Below are 22,666 nucleotides of genomic sequence, written 5' to 3'. Positions count from 1 at the left end.
TAGGCGGATGAAAATGAAATCTGTCCGACACGAGGTATTAAATCTCTGTCCATTCTAATATTGCCCCTATATTTCCATCGGCATATGCCATATTTAATTGATTCATGGCGCTGTCTTAAACTTTTAGGAGGAAAAACAATGCGACCCTCCTTGAAAACACTCAAGTAAGTGTGAATAAAAAAACAACAAGTCATTAAACCGTGGTTTTATTCATTTAAATCAATCTAGTAGTTATAATGCTATTCTTACAGTAGCAAATGAGAGGAACTATTGCATGCATCAGTAAATAAACTTAACGATTAGCCTCTTTTTTTTATGCAAGACCAATGTAAGACGCAACTTTTTTTTATAATAATAATAATTTATTTGGAAGCTACACTTTTGAAACAGTGGCACACTTCTTGAATGAAGGTGCGTCCAGAGTAAGTAAAAATAAAAGTTAGAGATATAGGCCTATTTACAGTACAAGGAAACTTAAACTAAATTATGTAGGCCTACAAGATATAAAAAAATAACATGAACAAAAGTAATACTTTTAAAACAGTGTCATCACTTCTTGAATGAAGGTGCGTCCATAATACAGTAAGTAAAATAAAAGTTAGAGGGAAAAAAAATGATTTAACAATAGGCCTATTTACAGTACTAGGAAACTTGAAATAAATTATGTACAAGATTAAAAGTAATACAGGATTTAAAAAGCAAAGAACTAATATTTTCATTGTTGATTTCCCTTATCTTTTTCCATGCCGCGCCTGTATAGTGAAACCTTTACAAATCTATCGAATGCAATTTCAATATTTATAGGATGATAAAGTACAGGTTAACCAAGAACATACATTAATTTTTGGTCTACTGATCCATTATTAAATTGGTTCCAGACTTCAATTGCATTCGATAGATTTTGCTCGATCGTACGTTGATCCTACATATATTTTTGTATATGTACAATAAAGTGTTTAAATATATATAATTATTAATAATTTTTACGACTTTTCTTTTGTTATTTAAGTGTATCTGAACGTAAGGCCCGAGCCTTTCATTTTCTCCTCTAAAAGTTTGTCCAACGCTTCACTTTGGTTGACAGTAAAGTAATTCTTCCAGTCTCCAACCAGGCCTATAATAGGAAAAACATACGTAAGAAATATAAATCAATCAACAACAACAAAATACCACACGTCAACAAACTCAACAAACAAACCCAATACGTAATCAAGCTCAACAAAAAAATCCCTTTAATGTTGTTTGTATTATTTTTATGTTAAACAGTCATTACCTTTTCTAACAAATGGAGATATTGATACATCGATTATTTTACTATTTGTACGATTGATTTTTGGATTGTTCTTCATACTTCCGAATGAGCAGTGTTTAACAACTTCTTCCAGTTTTCCTTCAGGTACTGGCCAACCAAGGAACTCTGATATCTTAACAATGGCCGAAGCAAGATCCTGAAAATGAAAAAAACAAAAATGTCCAAGCTTCCAAGCCTCAAGCTCGATTCTAAAAATATTGAATGACGAAATGGTCCTATAAACAGCACTTGTCTATCTTTTAAAACTCTATTAGCAAAGAACTTATAACACAAGAATCTCCTGTTCTTCAATTTGCATTCAAAACACAGTATCGAAAGTACAGGGTTAAAAGGTCAAACTGGGCGACGCCATTTCACAGCATGGAGCAGCGCCCCCTCCAAACTAGGAAGTCAATTACTCTACCCCCGCCCCTAGAGTATTAGCAGAGGTCACAGTGCATTTCGGCCGCCAATCATTTCGGCCGCCGGTTATGGAACGCCCAAATTCATGAAACTCCAAAAAGGACAAAATATGGCATGATCATTTCGGCCGCCAGGTATGGCACGCCAAATTAAAATAGCCAGAAATAACTCATTAACTGTACAGTATTACAGTGAAAAAAAATAACTTTATCAAGTCTATGGAACGCCACAGAGAACATGGTCATTTAAACTAGAGATCCGTTGTGCAATGGGCTAAATACATTTTGTTTTTGTATTGCCGTAGACATAGATTTAAAGTTATATTAGTTACAGTATTTTACCGCCTGAATATTTTGGTCAAAATGAATATTAATTTAATGTTTATTTTTTTATTTATTTTTAAGTCCCGAAGATGCGTGTGCTTTGTAAAAATGTGTTTCTTTTAATATGAATCAAGTCAAGTGTTTTTGACTGGCACATGAAAAAAAACTTCAGCATCACCTCCTTCTTATTAAAAAAATATCATTAATATTCACTGTAGTGATGGCAATGTGCACGCTATAATATCGCTGCTGTTTCTGGAATTGAAGACCGCCGATTCGGCTTAATAATACAGTATTTAGTCAAATATTAACATTTTAACACACATGGCGTGTCATACATATTCAAGAATAATTACAATTCTGGCGGCCGAAATTAACAATACATATTTTGTCCTTTTTGGCGTTTCATGAATTTGGCAATTCCATAACCGGCGGCCGAAATGACTGGCGGCCGAAATGATCAGACACCTTAGCAGATCCCCTCTATGATTTTGACTTTCTAATTTGATGCGGCCGCCCTACTCCATGGCTCACAATGGCGCCACCCATAGCTCTATTCTATCCCACAATGTCTTTCGAAATTGTTACGCGCTTCGGACGAACAGGAGATTCCAACTCTAGGGGGGTAGAGTAATTGACTTCCTAGTTTGGAGGGGGCGCTTCTCCGTCATGTTGTGAAATGGCGTCGCCCAGTTTGACCTTTTAACCCTGTACTTCCGATACTGTGTTTTGAATGCAAATTGAAGAACAGGAGATTCTTGTGTTATAAGTTCTTTGGTTCTTTGCTATTAGTAGAGCATAACAGTTGTCAAGCGCGCACAACAGCTGTTACTACCAGTTTTGTACGCGCGTGCTTTAATACTGTTTATGTGGTTGAGTCGAGTACATGCATACTAGTGCTATGTTAGATCATAGAGATATTATCTCTATGGTTAGATTTAATTGCTGACTAAGATTGTTGTAGTTAGGCCTAAGTGAAATTCTTTTTGTTAATTTATTGTGACGGCATGCAATAATAATCGGATTGTCACATTTACCTCCTTCATATCTTCGTATTTAAGAAACAATACATTATCATCATTTCTTCTATTCCACCAGTATAAGTTCATATCAAACCACGAACCACCTACAACTAAAATTAAATTATTAATACTGTAGTATAATTTGAAATTGTATTGAGAATTTATATTAATTTGGACATATGTAGGCCTACTACTTACGATCACCGTCATAGAAATCCTACAACTAAATTGATTAATTAATTTCAAATAAAATTTAATTCTATGAGACATGATCTTAAATGCCAGGTGCGGGAAAATAATTTCTATTGATCATACATTCCAATAATTAATTATCGATCTATAGTTTCCCCTATGTTTCATAATTTTTGAGATTTTATTTGTGTTACACGAGCTCAAATTACACAGTAAACTCTCTATTCCTGAAAAAAGGTTTTCCTGGTTTGTATGGCAGAATTTTACCAAATTTTTTATTTGACCATTTTCAAATTTCTATTACAAATATTTGATATATGTACAACTAACCAGATATTATATTTAAAATTGATGCCTGTACCTGAACTTTAAACTCAGATTTACTACTTACGATCACCGTCATAGAAAGCCTGAAAATATTCATCCCATGAATCAAATGCTTTTATCATCTTATTGGATTTATGGAAGTAATAGAATGACACGGCGTTGTCTTTAGGATTTCTTGCAACATACACAATCTGAAAAAAAGTAAGCTTTGAAAATAACTACCGGTAGCTCATTCTACCGTGGGCATATAGTATTTAACATTTTTATTTACAATATCTTCATCGCCCTTATTATATAATCATCAAGTCATAGAAAACATTCTGCGGATGCGTCATATCTCTTAGCGTTCAGAACGTTTTGAATCGACAACAGTGTTTAGTCTCTGCAGAGTCGTCGTCAATTATCTTTACTCTTCTTCTTAATCATATTCATCATCATAGCATGGCAAACATTCTGCGCATGCGTCATATATTATGAGCGTCTAGAGCTGTCTAAACTTTTCTTAAAATTATGTTTAGGGTAGACGGTCGATAAACTCTACCTTTGGCTTCTTTGTGATGATTTCTCTTGCCATGTGACGGCTTTGCATATGGGTCGTCATTATCCTCGGCGATGTTTTTTTAGCTGCCGTTACATGTGCAAATTCCAACATATTTGGTCTCTTGATATCTACAAAATTGACACCCTTTTCACCTCTTTTTGTAAAATCACATCCGCAAGAGAGGACGGTGATAATTTCCGTTGTCCATGTAGTACCTACCCAATCAAATCAATATTTATTTAGGTAGTATTAAAAAGCAGAAGTAGGCTAATGTAAGAAAATGTATTCTTCTTTCAAAAATGGAAGAGAGGAGAAGAAAGGCAAAGTAGGCCTAATACAAAACACATCTAACGAAAACAATTAGAACATTTTGACAGGAACATTTTTAGAGCTTTACAAATAACAAAACAAACAAGCAAAGAGGAAAAAAAGCAACTCGAGGCGGATACAAAAACACAATCAATGCCCCCTCAGATCATGTACACGATTGTCTAAACATTTTATCTACCTGCTTTTGGATAGGTTACGAGCCACACGTCATCTTCTCGGATTTGAAAAGTTTTCATCGCTTCAAGAATTTCATCTAAGGTTGCCCATGGGAGTCGTATACCATCAACAATTCGATCAAACTCGCTCATTTTGTTTTATACTGTACTATAATGTTATAGAATATTCAAATTATTTGCATAAACTACTTCAGGATAAGATCCATATATATAGTACAAAGTTGAATATGTAATTTGTCTATTCTGTGGATTAAAGTAGCTAAATTTCACTCTTCACTGGCTAAACTTATTTATTCATAATCAGACAGAATATAGTTATACTGATACCCCAAGTAGTGAAGTCAGAAACCAACTTGAAAATTGGAAAACATTGTCTTAAATGCAAACTGTAAATCGTCTCACTTATATATAAAATTCTAAAAATAAAACTATCTCACTAATATTATTTATACACACAACCCTAAGCCACTTAAGTCAGTAATGTTGCTCTGCTTTACCCAAGATGAGTATAAAAACAATAAGCCTGTATTGAAGGTGCAATTGAACAATCTTGGTGAATTGACATTCATTCGTCTGATCCTACAATCGTTTAAAGTAAACTTCTATTTACATATTGTACATATTATTGAAATTGTTTGCATTTTGTATATGCACGGCTCCAGGGAAGAACAACCTAGGCCTCTGTGGTTAAATACAGTTTCGGCATTAACAACAAATAACCTGGATTTTGATACAACAGACAACCCTCTCTCCTTATCATATAGGTAGATAGGCCTACACAGTTTAAAAAACAACACTTACCGTACCTTTCTTTGTGATTTCTTTGAACAACTAAGCAAAATGTGGGAGAGTCAACTGATTCACTGAGAGATCCATAATGTTTTTATATCCAGATAAATCTGTGTCGTAAATTATGATTATCACCATGTTTGTTGAGTCTGCTTGCTTGTTGAGCTTACTTGGTTGTTTGTTGAGTTTGCTTGGTTGTTTGTTGAGTTTGCTTGGTTGTTTGTTGAGTTTGCTTGCTTGTTTGTTGTTGAGTTTGCTTGGTTGTTTGTTGTTGAGTTTGCTTGCTTGTTTGTTGTTGAGTTTGCCTGTTTGCTTGTTGAGTTTGCTTGGTTGCTTGTTTATTGTGCTTGGAGGCTTGCTTGTTTGTTGAGTTTGCTTGATTGTTTGTTAAGTAGGAGGAGGCCTACCTGGTTATATAAAATATGGTAATAAACTAGATCGTAATTCGTAATTTTGAGAAAAATGATGGTCTTTGTGACTGAAGAGGGTGGTTATCAGTAATTTTTTTTTCATTTCAAATAATAGTTCAACTCATGTATGATACTTTTAAAAACACACAGTTTATATTCACTCTAGTAATTCCTCTAGTCACCAACCACATCAGTTGGTTTCCTTTATTTATTGAACTATGCAAATGCCGGCAGTACTTTATGGAGTGAGAAACTGTAAATTGTTTGTATTTCCATTCTTACATTAATTAATTATTTCATAAATTTTTAAAATGCAAGTAGTATGAGATTTCATTGATCTTTCTATCTGTCCACACGTTAAATTCAAACATCATATGGACCTTTCCCCAGTAACACATTGTTCTTGTCCTCTTCGTTTTTCACTTTCTGCCTAGATAAGTATATGTGTTTAAGTGTGTATAATATTTTATATGTTGGCATGGTACTCTTTTTTTTTACATATATATTTCATTATGCGTTATATTTAATGACCTATTACATTCCATTATATATTATTCAAATAAATGACTAACTATTGTAATTGCTGTTCAAAAGACATTAGAAGTCATCAGTCAACGATTGTTTGTAATATTTGTAACTCTTTTTACCATACACATTGTATTTATACCGATGTTAATGCTAATGAAGACTGGTTTTGTTTTCAATGTACTGGAAATGTCTTTCCTTTCAACCATTACATTGACGACGATGAATTTAAATTTGCTTTATTCAGTCTTAATAATACCCTTGAATATAATAGAATGTTAAATCTGAAATTTAATCCATTTGTCTTTAACGATGTGATAAATAACTCTAATAATTTAATTGATTATGACATACAACATTCATGTTCTTATACCTTTGATCATAACATCTCAGCTACATGTGAAAAGGACTTTTCCATCTTACATATAAATCCACGAAGTTTCAATAAAAACGTTGATCTGATTAGCACGTTCCTCACTAGTTTAAGGCATACCTTTTCGATTCTAGCTTTATCAGAAACCTGGTTTAAAGAGGATGGTTCCAATTTAATCCACATAGATAACTATAACTTGGTTAATACACCACGCTGTGGAAGAAGAAGTGGTGGTGTTGCTATCTATGTTCATAATACAATCTCATTTCGAATTCGGAATGATTTAAAATTAATTGACAAACCGTCTGAGCACTTTGATCATTCTGAATCTATCTTTATTGAAATAACAGTTCCCGGTAGGAAAAACATTGTCGTTGGCAATATCTATCGTGCTCATCGTACCAATATTGAAACATTTTTTTATGATCTTACAAATTGTCTCACAAAAATTAATACTGAAGAAAAACAATGTTATATATCCGGTGATTTTAATCTTGACCTTCTACATTCTAATGACAATCACATTATCACTAACGTTTTTACTCATTATATAAAATCGAGTGTTGTTATTGCCGATGTTTCTGATTATTATCCTGTTTACCAAATCACTAAATCAACTCCAATTAGCAACGCAAATACCGCGAATAGAATTTCCACTAGTTTATTTAACCAAACTAGAATTCAACACTTTTTTGAAAATTTAAGCTTGGTTGATTGGAGTTGTATTACTGATCTTGATTCTTCTGAACATGCATATAATGTTTTCATCGATAAATTCACAGAGGTCTACAATGTACATTTTCCCATCTCTAAACATTCCAACAACAATTCCCGGCGTCGTTGTATTCCTCAAAAACCTTGGATTACTTCGGCGATCCTAAAATCAATAACTCGAAAAGATAAATTATACAAAAAGTATGCAAGTAACCCTACTAAACAGCAGTATTATGCTGAAAAGCTTGAGGAAACAAAATTTAATTCAAAACAGACTTGGAATGTTCTCAATAACATTATGGGTAGACAAAACAATAAACACATATCATCATTTTTTTAAATAAATGATATACATATATCTGATTCTCAAATTATTGCTGATAACTTTAATAATTACTTTGTCAACATTGGTCCTGAATACCTACGTAAAATTCCTCAATCTGATATTACTTTTGATTATTTTATAAATAACATAAAATCACCCGTTAGCTCTCTGTTTTTTTGACCAACTGATAAAGATGAAGTACTCACAATATTCAGAAATCTGAAATCTGGTGCTAGCAGCGGTTTCGATGACATTAAACCAGATATTATTAAATCTGTTGGGGAATTAATAGCATCTCCACTTGTTCATATTTTTTATTTATCACTAGCTACCGGTATTGTCCCGGAGAAGCTGAAAATTGCCAAGATAATTCCCGTCTTTAAACATGGTGAGACTGATAAATTTAGCAATTATAGGCCCATCTCGGTACTGCCCGTTTTCTCCAAAGTTTTAGAACGTATAATTCATAAAAGACTCTATAATTATTTTTCTCGATTTAACTTATTGCAAGAGAACCAATTTGGTTTCCGCCCAAATATGTCTACTGAAATGGCTGTTCTACAAGCATATGATAACATAATCTCTGAATTAGATAAGAAAAAGCATGTTCTTGGGATATTTCTGGACCTTTCAAAGGCCTTTGACACCGTCAATCACGACATTCTCCTGTCGAAACTACAGCATTATGGTATACGTGGTGTTGCCTTTGATTGGTTCAGAAGTTACCTGACGGATAGAAAGCAATATATCTCTTTTAATTATCATAGTTCTTCTTCTTTAAACATTTGTTGTGGTGTTCTACAGGGCTCAATTTTAGGCCCGCTACTCTTTATTATTTACATTAATGATTTAGCAAACATCTGTAAACATTCCAATCTTATTTTATATGCAGATGACACTAACCTTTTAATTTCAGATAATGTTTTAAACCGTCTAGTTGATAATGTTAATTCCGATCTCTCGACTATCTCGACTATATCTTAACATTTTCATTGATAATAATAACATCTCTCGTGTAACTAGTTGTAAATTTCTTGGTGTAATAATGGACGAATGCTTAACCTGGAATCAACATACAATCCATATTGCAAACTTAGTTTCAAAATATTCTGGTATTCTTTTTAGGCTAAAACCAATTTTACATGTCAATGTTCTATCATCCTTATACAAGACTCTAGTCCTTCCTCATATTCAATACTGCAGCTTGATTTAGGCTGACCACAATAACTGTCGCCTTGAAACTGTTTATCGCAAACAAAAGCGCATAATGCGTTTATGCACAAATTTTCAATTCCTTGCGCATTCACCACCATTATTTGCTAGTCTTAACAACTTAACTGTGTATGATATTCATAAGATATCAAAAGGTGTTTTCATGTACAAATTTAAGAATAATTTATTACCAGCTAACTTTTCTAATTATTTTGTTAAAGTAAACTCAGTTCATAATTATGGCATCAGGTCCTTTGATACTTATCGTCCTTATAATTTTGTTACCGATATGGGTAGAAACACTATCAGAGGACATGGTCCAATTTTATGGAACAGTATTGATGCTTCTATTCGTAATTCATCATCTGTCAAAGTATTTAAAAAGTTGTATAAAAATAATTTGCTCTTAACTTATCAATGAGTGTTACAAATATGTTTACATGTACATTGTTCTTTTGCTTTTTTGATTTTATCGCACTATCTTTGAGTTCATATGCCAACATGTTTAGCTAGTATTGTCTCGTCCTGTGTTTCAATTATGTTTGTATCATGTATTAATTATTTTGTTAAGGTGGCCAAATACTGTTCGAGCTTTGCTCTTTTTTGGTCATCCTTCCATTTTTGCTATATATTCATGATCCTTGTTTATTATTGGAAAATAAAAACTGAAAAACTGAAACTGAAACTGTTATACACAAGTTCACATTCAACTAACAAACAAACGAAACAAATAAACAAACAACCAATCAAACTCAACCAACAACCGAGCAAACTCAACAAACATACAAACAAGCAAACTTAACAAACCAACAAACAATCAAACAACCAAGCACACTCAACAAACAAGAAAACAACCAAGCAAACTTAACAAACAATCAAGCAAACTCAACAAACAAGCAAGCCTCCAAGCACAATAAACAAGCAACCAAGCAAACTCAACAAGCAAACAGGCAAACTCAACAACAAACAAGCAAGCAAACTCAACAAACAAACAACCAAGCAAACTCAACAAACAAACAACCAAGCAAACTCAACAAACAAACAAGCAAACAACCAAGCAAACTCAACAAACAACCAACCAAGCAACTCAACAAACAACCAAGCAAGCTCAACAAACAAACAAGCAAGCAAACTCAACAAACAAACAACCAAGCAAACTCAACAAACAAACTACCAAGCAAACTCAACAAACAAGCAAACAAACTCAACAAACAAACAACCAAGCAAACTCAACAAACAAACAACCAAGCAAACTCAACAAACAAACAAACAAGCAAACTCAACAAACAACCAAGCAAAGTCAACAAACAACCAACCAAGCAAACTCAACAAACAACCAAGCAAACTCAGCAAACAACCAAGTAAGCAAACTCAACAAACAAACAACCAAGCAAACTCAACAAACAACCAAGCAAACTCAACAAACAACCAAGCAAGCAAACTCAACAAACAAACAACCAAGCAAACTCAACAAACAAGCAAACAAACTCAACAAACAAACAACCAAGCAAACTCAACAAACAAACAACCAAGCAAACTCAACAAACAAACAAACAAGCAAACTCAACAAACAACCAAGCAAACTCAACAAACAACCAACCAAGCAAACTCAACAAACAACCAAGCAAACTCAACAAACAACCAAGTAAGCTCAACAAGCAAACAAGCAAGCAGACTCAACAAACAAACAACCAAGCTAGCAAACTCAACAAACAAACAAGCAAACTCAACAAACAACCAAGCAAGCAAACTCAACAAACAAACAAGCAAACTCAACAAACAACCAAGCAAGCAAACTCAACAAACAAACAACCAAGCAAACTCAACAAACAACCAAGCAAACTCAACAAACAACCAAGCAAGCAAACTCAACAAACAAACAACCAAGCAAACTCAACAAACAACCAAGCAAGCTCAACAAACAAACAAGCAAACTCAACAAACAAACAAGCAAGCAAACTCAACAAACAAACAAGCAAGCAAACTCAACAAACAACCAAGCAAACTCAACAAACAACCATGCAAACTCAACAAACAAACAAGCAAACTCAACAAACAAACAAACAAACTCAACAAACAAACAACCAAGCAAACTCAACAAACAAACATGCAAACTCAACAAACAACCAAGCAAACTCAACAAACAAACACAGCCACTGTCACACACAGCCACTGTGCAAATTGGGACTGGACCGTTTTAAGGGTCTTTCACACCTGTTCCGGCGCCGGACCGGAACCGTGCCGGAACAAGTGTGAAAGACCCTTTAGAGGTGTTTACCACCTGTTGGTCCAGATCCTTCACTAACTGAGTTAGTGAGAAGTCGAATAAATAAAAAATAAGAATAAATAAATAAAACCAAGCAAACTCAACAAACAACCAAGCAAATACAACAAATAAACAAACAAACAAGCAAACAAACTCAACAAACATTTGTTATTATAATGATGATGATGATGATGATGATGACGACGACGACGATGATGGTAACGATGTTTCAATCATGGAATTGACACCTCCCTGCTTCAATCGTACGATTTTTTACACACTAGTATCATTCAAAAGGCTTAACAAACTCATTGACATTTTGATGCATAATAAAATTTTCAATAAAATGTAATGTTTGTATTATTTCAACAGTAAACATTCGTTCATAAAGAGACAAAAAATAGTGTTGAACTATCGATCGTAGATTGCATTTCTTTTGTTATCCTAAAAATAGACCATGGATTGGTCATGGGCATTACGTCATTTGTTTTGTTATTTCTTTATTTTCTTGTTGTATTTCTGTAAGTTGATAACACATTATGTTTATAAAATCACCATGTTCTATTTTATTTACTTAAATTAGATAATTGTGGACTAAATTGAGCAAACATAGGCCTACTAGGCTGATAATAATTATAAGAATAACTTGTTGCACCATGTTGCATCTTCTGCAGGGCCTGATCTGTATACATACATAGACGTTGATATTTTGACATACAGTTCGCGGTACACTACGTATAAGGCCTACATTATAGTTCTGAAAAGAACTGTTCTCGACGTTTCGATCAATATACTTTGATCGTCCTTAGGAGTGAGAATGCAGAAAGTTCAGGAAACTTGAAATATAAGTGAAATTGGGTGTGACTGGTGTGAAAGCTAAATAACAAGATTAATAGTGGGATGGATTGAAGTAAGTCACTTGATATTATTTTTATTCCATTTGAAAGACCATTCACCGAGTGAAATTCACCATATTTTCGTTGTAAGGGTTAACTTTACTAATAATACGTTATTATTTAGGCCTACTATAGGCTACATTATTATTTATTTTACGTAATGGAAAGGATCTACTCAAAATTCTAAATTTTATTTTGAAATTTTTACTTTTACTCTACTTTGTCGACCATCTTGCATGACGAATGTGATATCATGGATGAATTATTGATATTCATTATTATAGGCCCTGATTGTAATAAATTAGGGCGGTTCTTCCACCACCACCCTTACTCTCCCTTCTGCGGGTTTTCTGTACTGTAGGATTAGTTTAAAACCGTCCAGTACAATTTCCCGGTCAATGTTATACTCTTTGTACAAGGAAGAATGCATGACGTTTTGCATGCCGCTATAACTTCAGAAGTAGAAAAAAAAATATTACTGCATCCCAGCCGTAAAGTACAGTAAACTTTGTTATTGGTTGAACCGTAGGCCTGCCAGTAACCATTTTGCTATTCATTTCTGAATCAATTTATATTAGTTTCAATATTGAACCGCATAAAGAAAAAAGGAGTTTTTGCAAATTTTTAATTTTACGCACTCACAAATCTTCTTGGGCTAAAAACGTAGCTTAAAGCTTGGTTTCCATCCAATGCAAGGATGTAAGCGCGAAAGCAATTTAATCAATAACGACGCGATGGATCGGAACTGTCCTGTGATTGGTTAACTCACTTGCCTTGTTCCTACAGTAGAGTGTTCATACGGTAGTTTCCACTATCTATATTATAAGTGAGAGAGTTTGTCTGTCTGTCTGTCTGTCTGTTTGTCTGTTTGTTTGTTTGTTCGTTATACAAATTGTTGTTACTGCACGTAATCTTACATATGGGGTATCAAAATGACCGCAATTGTACCGGGAATGTTCTAAGCTATATTTCAACATCATCCGCCACCTAGGATCCAAGTTAGGGACCAAAATGTGGTCAAAACCCCCACTTTCGATGTTTGTTCGTTATACAAATTTCTGTTTCTGCACGTAACCATACGTATGGGGTATCAAAATGATAGCAATTGTACCCGGAAGGTTTTAAACTACATTAAAAAAAATTCCCCCGACTCCTGGGGTTTTTGTGGGAGGGGTGGGGGCGGGGGGTGGTGTGGTGGTTTGTGATGTCATTTTTTGCTAGGGCTCGGGGTTGTAGGCTATCGAATTGTAAAATTATACTGCAAAAGTTTGACAGTATTTGAATTATCCTCAGCAAGGCGTTTGGGGAAATATAGATATAGATATACATATTTTATTCATTAACCAATATGACACCTATTCAATTATACATTTAGCAAAGTACTTTAACCATATCCAGCTATGTATCGGTCTCTTGGATTGTCTCATTACAGACATCCATACACTGTGTGAACATACACATGATGTTTACTGTTACTGTGTTCAACTACATCACCAATCCTCCAAGAAAAAAACGTCAATTGTGGGAGAGTGGGGTTGGGAGATAGGGTTCAGGGGATAGTGGGGATTTTGCTTACACCAGAATTGTGGTTGGAAAATGTTAAAGTATTTAATCATCCTTGGGAAGCGGATGGGAATTTGGGGTGGGCATGTAGGCCTATCACAATGACCGAAAATGTATTTGGAATGTTTTAAACTACATTTGAAAACTGCCGCTGAGGGATTATAGGTTGGGAGTGATAATAACATAATTTGTACTGGAACCGGCTTCAACACATCACCCAGTGTATCTGGGGTGTGTTTGTAGGGGGAGGAGGAGCGAAAATACTAGCGTAATGAAGTAGCCTATATGATTGGATTGTACTAGGAAAAGTTACTAAATTTGAACTTTCCAGGGGAGGAGTTAAAGGGGGGTTCCGGGTTTAAAATGAATAGTAAAAAATGTAAAATATATTTGTTTGTCTCTTGAACGGTAAAAGTTTCAATTTATATAAGCGCCCAGTGAAGCAGAACGAAGGCTGTGAAATGAGGCCAGATTACAAGTGCAGCTACGGCAAAATCACACTGTGGTTACAGAATAGGAAATTCGTGAAATGGTCAATCTTCCGACGACTCGTTATCATTAACCATATCAATTACTTTTGTAAAATTATACTTATCTGATGTAATTTTAGTCGGTCTTCCCATTTATAAAGTCAATTTTCTATGAAAATCCATCAAAACAGTAAAAAATTAGATAAGTTTGCACTTTACGTTTGCCGATTTTCACACTGACTTAGGGAAAGCCTTCAAAATCAATGAAGCGTAACGTATACATTCCTGCTGAGCGAGGAGAGCGAGACGACGATACACGTGCTCTCTCTGCCCATGCCTGGCATCGTCACGTGATAAGGAGATACAGTATACAATACCAAACTGGTCGGGTCGAGTATACCCCGTCTATAATCACAACATGAACGATGTACAGTATTTGATTGAAGGTCGACTCAACCTACCGGAATGGTATAGATAATATAGCTCGAATGAGAGAGTTGGAATATTTGTAAACATAAGTACAGTATTGCTAATTTTAACAAGTGTAGCCTATAGTAAAAGGCCTGGTGGTAGTATCAATTCGCATAGGGTCTACTACACTAGCTAGCTCAATTTTTAACTGGGCCGGATCGGCTAAGGCTAGGCTAGGTTAGCTCCTTCCTACTACCGGTCTACTTGCTTGATGCAGTATCCACTTTTTTGGAGAGTAAACTAGGCCTACTTATTATAGACGATCGGGACACCATACGTGCGGACGGCGATCGGACCTTGTTTTGCCTCAATATTTACAGCCGATTTTTGTAGAACGTTTTAGGTTTAGATTGTTTAGGAGTTTGGTTGATAGGATGGGTTTGGAATCCACTGAGTTTTGTTATTGATGGGCCAATCGTTTAGTAATATGCTAGCTAGGCCCATGAATGATGGCCCCAATGTTTTAACGTAGCCATCGTGGCATGGAATCCCTAGTCAGAAATGGCTCTCATCCAGGCATGAATAAAATGATTTAGGCTAGGCCTAGCCTAGTACGTGAAGCCGATATACGATCTGTACTATTAATTCGAGGTATAAAAATAGTATAATTTATGAATCCGTAATCTGTACTAAATTTTGTATTTCATTAAATGTCAAATAAGTATATGCTACTACTGTTATTATTACACTTTAGGCCTAGCTTAGCAAATCTACAAAAAATGTATTTCACAATGATCGGGTGGTCGAGGTCGTCGTTTGACAGAGAGGAGAGAGAACACAACGTACAAGCTTGACGTCGCGAGTTTGGAATCCACTGATGACGTGATTTTGTGAATATCTCATGAATATTAATGAGCTTCCCTAAGCTGCTGAAAAACAGACTTTCCATGAATTTACCCTAAAATGTATATGAAATTTATTTTTTTTTATTTCTCGTTATTACTTCTTCATTCTGACATGTCTATATTGTTATAATATTTTTTATTTAATAAATAAACGATATTTAAAAGCAATTTTAAACCCAGAATCCCCCTTTAAGGTTTGTTGATGGTGGCTGGGATCGTGAAAGGAGAAAGAAGGCTGGGGGACCGCAGTATCTAAATTACATATTTTAATTATCAGCCAATATGACACCTATTCATTTACACAATTTACAACGTACTTCAACCATTATTAGACCCATTATTATTAGGAGCTATGCATACTCCTCTCAATTCGAAGGTTAGGTTGAATTTAATTTGTCCATCACTGGGAAGAATTTGTTTTTAAGAAAGAGTATGGGGTGTTATTGAAGAGGGGTGGAGGTTGGTGAATATAGACAGATACTGGCGTCGGGTGTTATGTACTGAGAAGGCTGTAAACTAATTTTGAAACCCGCCCTGGGGCGGGTATAATTGCTAGTGTATCTATAATCGTTCTTAATCACAATCGTACGACAAACATTATGCGCATGCGCATAGGTGTTTGCGTCTATAAGGCGGTCTTTGCAATTTAAATGACATGTGTCTAATGCCTGGAAAACTCTACCTTTGGCTTCTTTGTGATGATTTCTCTTGGCATGTGACGGCTTTGCATATGGGTTTCCATTATTCGTGGCGATGGTTTCTTAGCTGCCGTTACATGAGCAAATTCCGTCATACCGGGTTTCAATAAATCTAGAAAACTGATACGCTCTGTGATGTCTATTTTATCTCTTTTGGCGAGATCACAACCACAAGAGAGGAAAATAAGAATTTCTTGTGCCCATGTAGTACCTACATCGGTTGCAATAGAAAGGAAGATTAACACCCGTATTTCTAAATTTGGCATACAGATAACAATAATGGCTGGCATGAATGTACTGTAGTTATAAAGATAGTTACTTCAAGCTAAGGATGTGATTGCAAACATCTCCAGAATAAGTTTCATAAAAAACTGAAACATATGAGCAACTGCAATCAGTGTGCACGAAACGTTTATAGTAGGCCAACCACTAAGCAGTAACACAACAACTTCCTCCACCACCAATCAAAACTGTGGAAGGGGAGGAGGAGAACCCCGGATGTAAACCTCTTTAGTCAAATTGTATAGATTAATTACTATTCTTGTTATTTATTTATAGGCCTACCTGATTTTCGATATGTTATGAGCCACACGTCATCTTCTCGAACTTCAAACGTTTTCACCGCCTCAAGAATTTCATCCTTTATTGCCAATGGATATCGTATACCATCAACAATACGATCGTAGGCCTACTTGGTCATTTTTTAAATTTCTATAATTCTATAAAAGATTAAAATTAGGCCTACAACATGTATGAATTGTAAAAATAGTTCTGATGTATAATTAGGCTAATTAATTAAGCTAAATCTGGTTATTTGTGTGTTAGTTCATACCAAAATAAACATTTCTTGGCGGAGCGCCCGGCGGAGCGCCTTGACTTTGAGCGTTCAATACTCAAACGTATGTTTCGTTGATGCCTATAAGGTGACGCTACTAGGCTAGGCTACTACCTACTTTAACCCGCATCTTATGACGTTATTTTACATCTTTTGATGTTAACTACAGATAATCCGTGTACAGTACTTTAAATAATATTATGGCACTGATGAAGGGCTAGTGTTGCCCGAAAGCTCTGCTAACTTTTCTGGTTGTTTACTTTATCGTTTTGATTTAGCTTTTCGATTTTTATTTTTGTATCTCCATTGAGATCCAGCCACTGATACCCACAGCATTGTCATTTTTTCAGTAATTTGCCTTTGGATTTATATATATATATATATATATATATAAATCATACTGTAAATTATAGAAACAGTGCTCATATTCGGAACATCATCTCATAATCGCGTCGAGCATAGCTCATTCTTTCGCCAATGAGCTATGCTCGACGCGATTATGAGATCATTTTCCGAATATGAGCACTGTTTCTATAATTTACAGTATGATTTATATATAATTTACACAGTGCTACGCAACATCATTGATTTATATATATATATATATAGTATGATAAGTTTGTATTAGAAAGATCATGAATGTTGACTTAAGACTTACCGTACTCTTTTTCACCGATTGAGAATCCTGCGGTAATGTATCTTATAAAAATAATAATCATGTATATTACCGTAAAGTAAACTTTTATTATGCCATTTATTCCATAACAAAGTGATGTGATTGGATAAGATAATTCATTGTTTTTTTATTTGGTAATTGATTTATGTTAGTGCAGTCGACTCTAAAGAAAGACAGGAGCAGAAATTGGTTTCCAACTTGCCAAATTTACGAACGCTAGTAATAAGCTAGTGTCGAACTTTATGTGACGTGATGTGCCCATATATGGACATGATGATGCCATATCACTACCATATTTGGGCACATCACACTTTTTTGTTAAACTAGTTTGATAGTGTAGAAAAAGCTTTGGATTGCATTGGTTTGACAACTTGTCCATACGGCCAACGGTCTATTGTTCCATTATTAAATGGGTTCCAGCCGTCAATTGCATTCAATAGATTTTGCTCGATCGAACGTTGATCCTACATAAATGTGTGTATATATGTACATAAAGGGTTTAAATATATATAATTATTAATAATTTGTTCAACTTTTCTTTTGTTATCTAAGTGTATCTGAACGTAAGGCCCGAGCCTTTCATTTTCTCCTCGTAAAGTTTGTCCAACGCTTCACTTTGGTTGACAGTAAAGTAATTCTTCCAGTCTCCAACCAGGCCTATAATAGGAAAAACATACGTAAGAAATATAAATCAATCAACAACAACAAAAAACCACACGTCAACAAACTCAACAAACAAACCCAATACGTAATCAAGCTCAACAAAAAAATCCCTTTAATGTTGTTTGTATTATTTTTATGTTAAACAGTCATTACCTTTTCTAACAAATGGAGATATTGATACATCGATTATTTTACTATTTGTACGATTGATTTTTGGATTGTTCTTCATACTTCCGAATGAGCAGTGTTTAACAACTTCTTCCAGTTTTCCTTCAGGTACTGGCCAACCAAGGAACTCTGATATCTTAACAATGGCCGAAGCAAGATCCTGAAAATGAAAAAAACAAAAATGTCCAAGCTTCCAAGCCTCAAGCTCGATTCTAAAAATATTGAATGACGAAATGGTCCTATAAACAGCACTTGTCTATCTTTTAAAACTCTATTAGTGACAACACAATTAGTAGAGCATAACAATTGTCAAGCGCGCACAACAGCTGTTACTACCAGTTTTGTACGCGCGTGCTTAAATACTGTTTATGTGATTGAGTCGAGTACATGCATACTAGTGCTATGTTAGATCATAGAGATATTATCTCTATGGTTAGATTTAATTGCTGACTAAGATTGTTGTAGTTAAGTGAAATTCTTTTTGTTAATTTATTGTGACGGCATGCAATAATAATCGGATTGTCACATTTACCTCCTTCATATCTTCGTATTTAAGAAACAATACATTATCATCATTTCTTCTATTCCACCAGTATAAGTTCATATCAAACCACGAACCACCTACAACTGAAATTAAATTATTAATACTGTAGTATAATTTGAAATTGTATGAGAATTTATATTAATTTGGACATATGTAGGCCTACTACTTACGATCACCGTCATAGAAATCCTACAACTAAATTGATTAATTAATTTCAAATAAAATTTAATTCTATGAGACATGATCTTAAATGCCAGGTGCGGGAAAATAATTTCTATTGATCATACATTCCAATAATTAATTATCGATCTATAGTTTCCCCTGTGTTTCATAATTTTGAGAATTTTATTTGTGTTACACGTGCTCAAATTACACAGTAAACTCTCTATTCCTAAAAAAAGGTCTTCCTGGTTTGTAAAGCAGAATTTTACAAAATTTTGTATTTGACCATTTTAAGGGAAATTTCATGTTTTTTCGTCTTGATTTCTATTACAAATATTTGATATATGTACAACTAACCAGATATTATATTTAAATTTGATGCCTGTACCTGAACTTTAAACTCAGATTTACTACTTACGATCACCGTCATAGAAAGCCTGAAAATATTCATCCCATGAATCAAATGTTTTTATCAACTTATTGGATTTATGGAAGTAATAGAATGACACGGCGTTGTCTTTAGGATTTCTTGCAACATACACAATCTGAAAAAAAGTAAGTTTTGAAAATAACTACCGGTAGCTCATTCTACCGTGGGCATATAGTATTTAACATTTTTATTTACAATATCTTCTTCGCCCTTATTATATAATCATCAAGTCATAGAAAACATTCTGCGGATGCGTCATATCTCTTAGCGTTCAGAACGTTTTGAATCGACAACAGTGTTTAGTCTGCAGAGTCGTCGTCAATTATCTTTACTCTTCTTCTTAATCATATTCATCATCATAGCATGGCAAACATTCTGCGCATGCGTCATATATTATGAGCGTCTAGAGCTGTCTAAACTTTTCTTAAAATTATGTTTAGGGTAGACGGTCGATAAACTCTACCTTTGGCTTCTTTGTGATGATTTCTCTTGCCATGTGACGGCTTTGCATATGGGTCGTCATTATCCTCGGCGATGTTTTTTTAGCTGCCGTTACATGTGCAAATTCCAACATATTTGGTCTCTTGATATCTACAAAATTGACACCTTTTTCACCTCTTTTTGTAAAATCACATCCGCAAGAGAGGACGGTGATAATTTCCGTTGTCCATGTAGTACCTACCCAATCAAATCAATATTTATTTAGGTAGTATTAAAAAGCAGAAGTAGGCTAATGTAAGAAAATGTATTCTTCTTTCAAAAATGGAAGAGAGGAGAAGAAAGGCAAAGTAGGCCTAATACAAAACACATCTAACGAAAACAATTAGAACATTTTGACAGGAACATTTTTAGAGCTTTACAAATAACAAAACAAACAAGCAAAGAGGAAAAAAAGCAACTCGAGGCGGATACAAAAACACAATCAATGCCCCCTCAGATCATGTACACGATTGTCTAAACATTTTATCTACCTGCTTTTGGATAGGTTACGAGCCACACGTCATCTTCTCGGATTTGAAAAGTTTTCATCGCTTCAAGAATTTCATCTGAGGTTGCCCATGGGAGTCGTATACCATCAACAATTCGATCAAACTCGCTCATTTTGTTTTATACTGTACTATAATGTTATAGAATATTCAAATTATTTGCATACTACTTCAGGATAAGATCCATATATATAGTACAAAGTTGAATATGTAATTTGTCTATTCTGTGGATTAAAGTAGCTAAATTTCACTCTTCACTGGCTAAACTTATTTATTCATAATCAGACAGAATATAGTTATACTGATACCCCAAGTAGTGAAGTCAGAAACCAACTTGAAAATTGGAAAACATTGTCTTAAATGCAAACTGTAAATCATCTCACTTATATATAAAATTCTAAAAATAAAACTATCTCACTAATATTATTTATACACACAACCCTAAGCCACTTAAGTCAGTAATGTTGCTCTGCTTTACCCAAGATGAGTATAAAAACAATAAGCCTGTATTGAAGGTGCAATTGAAAAATCTTGGTGAATTGACATTCATTCCTCTGATCCTACAATCGTTTAAAGTAAACTTCTATTTACATATTGTACATATTATTGAAATTGTTTGCATTTTGTATATGCACGGCTCCAGGGAAGAACAACCTAGGCCTCTGTGGTTAAATACAGTTTCGGCATTAACAACAAATAACCTGGATTTTGATACAACAGACAACCCTCTCTCCTTATCGTATAGGTAGATAGGCCTACACAGTTTAAAAAACAACACTTACCGTACCTTTCTTTGTGATTTCTTTGAACAACTAAGCAAAATGTGGGAGAGTCAACTGATTCACTGAGAGATCCATAATGTTTTTATATCCAGATAAATCTGTGTCGTAAATTATGATTATCACCATGTGTTACATACAACCGTGTGGTTGATTGAGAGGTACGAGGAGGCCTACCTGGTTATATAAAATATATGGTAATAAACTAGATCGTAATTTGTCATTTTGAGAAAAATGATGGTCTTTGTGACTGAAGAGGGTGGTTATCAGTAATTTTTTTTTTTCATTTCAAATAATAGTTCAACTCATGTATGATACTTTTAAAAACACACAGTTTATATTCACTCACAGTAATTCCTCTAGTCGCCAACCACATCAGTTATACACAAGTTCACATTCAACAAACAAACAAACGAAACAAATAAACAAACAACCAATCAAACTCAACAAACAACCGGGCAAACTCAACAAACATACAAACAAGCAAACTTAACAAACCAACAAACAATCAAACAACCAAGCAAACTTAACAAACAATCAAGCAAACTCAACAAACAAACAAGCAAGCAAACTCAACAAACAAACAAACAACCAAGCAAACTCAACAAACAAACAACCAAGCAAGCTCAACAAACAAACAAGCAAGCAAACTCAACAAACAAACAAGCAAACTCAACAAACAAACAACCAAGCAAACTCAACAAAAAACAACCAAGCAACTCAACAAACAACCAAGCAAGCAAACTCAACAAACAACCAAGCAAACTCAACAAACAACCAAGCAAACTCAGCAAACAACCAAGCAAGCTCAACAAACAAACAAGCAAACACAACAAACAAACAACCAAGCAAACTCAACCAACAACCAAGCAACTCAACAAACAAACAAGCAAACTCAACAAACAACCAAGCAAACTCAACAAACAACCAACCAAGCAAACTCAATAAACAAACAACCAAGCAAACTCAACAAACAAGCAATCAAACTCAACAAACAAACAACCAAGCAAACTCAACAAACAACCATGCAAATTCAACAAACAACCAAGCAAACTCAACAAACAAGCAATCAAACTCAACAAACAAACAACCAAGCAAACTCAACAAACAACAAAGCAAACTCAACAAACAACCATGCAAACTCAACAAACAACCAAGCAAGCTCAACAAACAAACACAGCCACTGTGCAAATTGGGACTGGACCGTTTTAAGGGTCTTTCACACCTGTTCCGACACGGTT

At 34.5% G+C, this 22,666-nt stretch overlaps 2 protein-coding genes and 1 long non-coding RNA gene across 6 annotated transcripts; all 3 read right to left on the bottom strand.

Moving 5' to 3' along the window:
- Positions 1 to 190: 190 nt before the first annotated feature.
- On the bottom strand, positions 191 to 5,606 carry LOC140055640 (sulfotransferase 1C4-like). 2 transcript variants are annotated; one of them, XM_072100988.1, is made up of 7 exons: positions 5,427 to 5,606; positions 4,628 to 4,773; positions 4,120 to 4,334; positions 3,643 to 3,769; positions 3,075 to 3,169; positions 1,274 to 1,448; positions 191 to 1,114 (listed from the first exon to the last, which is right to left on the bottom strand). In XM_072100988.1, exons 2-7 carry the CDS (start codon positions 4,755 to 4,757, stop codon positions 1,005 to 1,007), a joined length of 852 nt encoding a protein of 283 aa, XP_071957089.1. In that variant the 5' UTR covers positions 4,758 to 4,773; positions 5,427 to 5,606; the 3' UTR covers positions 191 to 1,004. The 2 variants fall into 2 exon arrangements, with proteins under 2 accessions (XP_071957089.1, XP_071957090.1); XM_072100989.1 differs by having other exon boundaries at positions 5,432 to 5,606.
- Positions 5,607 to 7,292: 1,686 nt separating this feature from the next.
- Positions 7,293 to 17,703, bottom strand: LOC140055641 (uncharacterized). 2 transcript variants are annotated; one of them, XR_011846679.1, is made up of 5 exons: positions 17,676 to 17,703; positions 16,747 to 16,901; positions 16,167 to 16,393; positions 8,665 to 8,823; positions 7,293 to 8,487 (listed from the first exon to the last, which is right to left on the bottom strand). It is a non-coding gene; the product is annotated as an uncharacterized lncRNA (long non-coding RNA). The 2 variants fall into 2 exon arrangements; XR_011846678.1 differs by having other exon boundaries at positions 7,293 to 8,823.
- A 33-nt stretch (positions 17,704 to 17,736) lies between these two features.
- LOC140055639 (sulfotransferase 1C4-like) lies at positions 17,737 to 21,536 on the bottom strand. Of its 2 annotated transcripts, none has more exons than XM_072100986.1 (7): positions 21,429 to 21,536; positions 20,632 to 20,777; positions 20,124 to 20,338; positions 19,649 to 19,775; positions 19,057 to 19,151; positions 18,510 to 18,684; positions 17,737 to 18,350 (listed from the first exon to the last, which is right to left on the bottom strand). In XM_072100986.1, exons 2-7 carry the CDS (start codon positions 20,759 to 20,761, stop codon positions 18,241 to 18,243), a joined length of 852 nt encoding a protein of 283 aa, XP_071957087.1. In that variant the 5' UTR covers positions 20,762 to 20,777; positions 21,429 to 21,536; the 3' UTR covers positions 17,737 to 18,240. The 2 variants fall into 2 exon arrangements, with proteins under 2 accessions (XP_071957087.1, XP_071957088.1); XM_072100987.1 differs by having other exon boundaries at positions 21,434 to 21,529.
- Between the last annotated feature and the right edge of the window lie 1,130 nt (positions 21,537 to 22,666).

The sequence above is a fragment of the Antedon mediterranea genome, chromosome 7 (genome assembly GCF_964355755.1).
Source record: "Antedon mediterranea chromosome 7, ecAntMedi1.1, whole genome shotgun sequence".
NCBI lineage: Eukaryota > Metazoa > Echinodermata > Crinoidea > Comatulida > Antedonidae > Antedon > Antedon mediterranea.
This window is presented reverse-complemented; position numbering and strand designations above follow the sequence as displayed.